This window comes from Rutilus rutilus (assembly GCF_951802725.1).
Source record: "Rutilus rutilus genome assembly, chromosome: 20".
Classification (NCBI taxonomy): Eukaryota; Metazoa; Chordata; class Actinopteri; order Cypriniformes; family Leuciscidae; genus Rutilus; species Rutilus rutilus.
Genome location: NC_140225.1, coordinates 35094964 through 35098764, shown reverse-complemented (window position 1 = coordinate 35098764; position 3801 = coordinate 35094964). Strand labels below are relative to the sequence as shown.

Below are 3801 nucleotides of genomic sequence, written 5' to 3'. Positions count from 1 at the left end.
CGTCTAGAGTTGAGCGCTATAAGATCAGGATCAACTGGCTCTAAAACATCCAGTCGAGGCTCCTCCCCTTCAGTGACGACACGACATCAGGGAACCTCCTTAATTAGCGAATTTCTGCTCCAGTTCTGGCTATTCCTCTCCTCTCCGAGTGCTTTTCCTCACAGATGATGTCCTGACCTTTATTTCCAAACAAACTCACGCTGCGGTTTGATAAAGCGACATGGATCAGAAAGATTCAACGACGCTGCAAAAACTGAGTTCTTTCAGTATCAAGAGTATATTGCTTCCATCCAAGAGTAATAAACACGACCCGACTCTTCCAGAGCAGAGCACACTGCAGTCGGTCCCCGACCCGAACCCCTCTCCGGAGCCCGTGGAGATGGAGCCCGACTCGGAGAAACTCAAGGATGCTGAAGAGCCCAACAAACCCGCGAAGCTCGACAAGCCCCCGTTCAGCTACAACGCGCTGATCATGATGGCCATCAGGCAAAGCCCGGAGAAAAGACTCACGCTGAACGGAATCTACGAATTCATCACGAAAAACTTCCCATTTTACCGGGAACACAAGCAGGGCTGGCAGAACTCCATCCGGCACAACCTGAGTCTCAACAAATGCTTCGTTAAAGTGCCGAGACATTACGACGACCCCGGGAAGGGCAACTACTGGATGCTGGACCCCTCGAGCGATGATGTGTTTATCGGGGGAACCACGGGGAAACTCCGCAGGCGCTCGGCGACTTCCAGAGGGAAACTGGCGATAAAGCGAGGGCTTCGGTTTTCCCCATTGGGATTGGGAATAAACGAGACGGCGAATAATCCTCTGTACTGGCAAATATCGCCTTTATTATCTTTACACCATCCACATTACAACGGAACGTCGCATGGATTTCTGAATCAAGGTCATTACGGTTCTTTCGGTCCTGGGATCGAGCCCGCGACTCGGCCCGGGTTCGGGATGAGCTCGGCTCCGGTCGGGATACTGTCGGGATTCCTGCACCCTCCTCCGGGTCTCCAGCAGAACTCCTTCAGCTCTCAGCAGACTTTACTCTCAGACTCCCTCAGGACATCTCTCTCTTCCTTCTCTCCGGCGCCGGCAGTCTCGTCCCGCCTAGACAGAGTTTCCCCGGATTCATTTTAAGGGATTTCGTCGAATGCGCTGAAATCATAATCACGGAAGCTTGTTTCCGCCACTGCATAAAAGAAAAGGGTAATTGCGACTCGTTATAGCACAATTCTGACTTTATTTCTTGCAATTGCGAGTTTAAGCCCAATTCACTCTTAAAAATAAAGGTTCCAAAAGGGAGTTTTCACAGCGATGCCATTGAAGAACCGTTTTGGGTTCCTCAAAGAACCTTTCAGTGAACAGTTCTTAAAAGAAACATCTTAGCGTGAAGAGCATTTTAATAACCTAAAGAACCAAAGGTTCAATGGATGTTAAAGGTTCTTCGTGGAAGCATCGATGTCATTTAAGAACCTTTATTTTTAACACTGTATATCACAATTCTGAGTTGTTTTTCGCCATTATTCTGAGATATAAGCGAGGGGAAAAAAGTCAGAATTGTGGGATAAAAACAATAACCCGTTGCGAAAACAAGCTTCAAATCAGACTAAATGCTTCCATGCAATTTCACGATCATTGTTGACCTGTTTTTCATGTGTATGTGTTTCGAAAGCGCGTGCTTTCTTACCTTTTGGTGGAAAAATAACCAAAATAGTGCGATTATTTATAACGCTATATAGTGTTCGAAGTCGAGTTAATTTATATTTTATTTCTTAGATGTATTTGATGTCCTTGTATCCATCCATGATCCATTAATCTGCAGACCAACTGAATTCATAGGCCTGTGTGTCGGGTCTCAACAGTGGATGAGTTGGGAGTATGAGGGCAATCCACTCATCCGGCTCTCCTTTATTTGTATTTTCTCAGGTCCCAGATACAGTCTGCAGATTCACTCATAAGGAATATGGGATGTATGATTATGTGGAGCTCACGAGGCATGCATGCATGTCAAACAAATGATCAGTGTTTAATCTACACACAGTTAGGGATGTTAGCACCTCTTTTCCGTGTTCTTTACCCGTCTTTTTCAGATAAATGAAACTTTTGCAGATTAAGGAGAACCTCGGACCACTAGACTGCACTCAGCTTGTTAAATATTACATTTTACATATACATCTTATAGCTAGGCCTACAATTTAAACATAAGTTGCATGCATAAATTAATTTCAAGCTTACAAAAAACAAACCAACTAACATCTACAAATATATATTAGGCATATATAGATAAACGAATAGCCTACGTTATAGGCTAAAAACACAAGAATCCACTTTGTATTAACAAAAACGAAACACTCACGTATATGTAGGCTAATTCATAATTACATAATTCTAAGTAGGCCTATAATTCCAACCTGATCTCATGAAACGTGTCTCTATAGCACACATTGTTTATCGTGCAATTTATACGCGAAAATTAGTTATTGCATGCATATGATATACGCACAGTAAACCAGTAAACCCCTTCGGTAGGATTAGTGGGTCCGTGCGTATTAAAGTGAGGATCATAATGCACGCTAAAACTGCATTTCATATGCACGTAAAAAATCGCTTTCGCGTATAAATTGCACGATAAAAACGCGTGCTATAGAGACGCATTTCATGAGATCAGGCTGAAATGAAACAACTTAAGCACTTTATGGTGTTCATTGGTCTGAGGCTCGGGTTAATTTATGAAAGTTTTAGTGTTGTTAGTTTTCTGAAATGTAACAGTAACTCTACATGATGCTCAGGTGTGGAATCAGTTGAATCAGTGACATTATCACTCCAGTCCATTGTTGCTTTAAAGTTTTGCACTTTAAAAAAAAGATATTCTTCATTTAGCACTGAAAGAACAAAAACGCTTTTGTATTTAAAAAAAATAAGAATTTGTACTAAATTAATAAACAATAAATGTTTGTTCTTGGATTTTAACAGAGCTCTCTCTATTTTAAAATTGAATATGTATAATATGAGCATAATATGAGTTTATTTAATTTAATAAAATTGCATTTAATCACAATAATACTAATTAAAAACAATTCTTTATATCGTGCATTTTTGGCTTAGGCCTATATGATGGTTCAACAATAAAACATTTGAAACATGTTCTTTTAGCTGTAATATGTGTTTACTGCTAAATAAATAAATACCTCAAATTCAGATATAATTTCTAATTTTAGTGTTAATTAGGCTACATGGTCGGAAATCATTTTAAAAAACAAGCCTGCATGGCCACAATTATTATGATTCTTGTGATTGTATTTTACACATAAAACAACAGTTAAATTATATGTTAAATATTGGTTTCGCTTTTTTGTGTAGATTTGTTTTAGTATATCCACAGAAATGTGAGATAATATAGGCTACTACCACACTTATTAATTATGAATATGTTTGTTAATTACGTGACTACATGAATTAAATTAAATACAAACTAGCTCAAGACTTTACAATCTCAAATGAGTTTTCACTAATTATAAATGACTAAAATCTATTCCATTCGTTCGGTCTAAGAACTTCACGAGCTGTCTGTCGCGAAATGGAAATACATGTTTTGATATGTAGATTTCGTTTTGCAAACATAACTTAAAATGTCAACAACAACAACAAAATATTTCATAGGAAGTTATAATTGTTTTCGTTTTACAGACCGACGTTATTAAAATATTCATTAAACCCTTTTCTGTGGAACACAAAAGATGATATTCTGTCTCAGTGAACATTTCCGAACAATACACTCAAATACATTTTAATCTTTTTTT

At 38.9% G+C, this 3801-nt stretch overlaps 1 protein-coding gene across 1 annotated transcript; it reads left to right on the top strand.

Annotated features, from left to right (window-relative positions):
• Positions 1 to 220: 220 nt before the first annotated feature.
• On the top strand, positions 221 to 1138 carry foxg1d (forkhead box G1d; the record flags this gene model as incomplete). The annotated part of the gene is made up of 1 exon (XM_084391276.1): positions 221 to 1138. One exon carries the CDS (start codon positions 221 to 223, stop codon positions 1136 to 1138), a length of 918 nt encoding a protein of 305 aa, XP_084247402.1.
• Positions 1139 to 3801: the final 2663 nt, after the last annotated feature.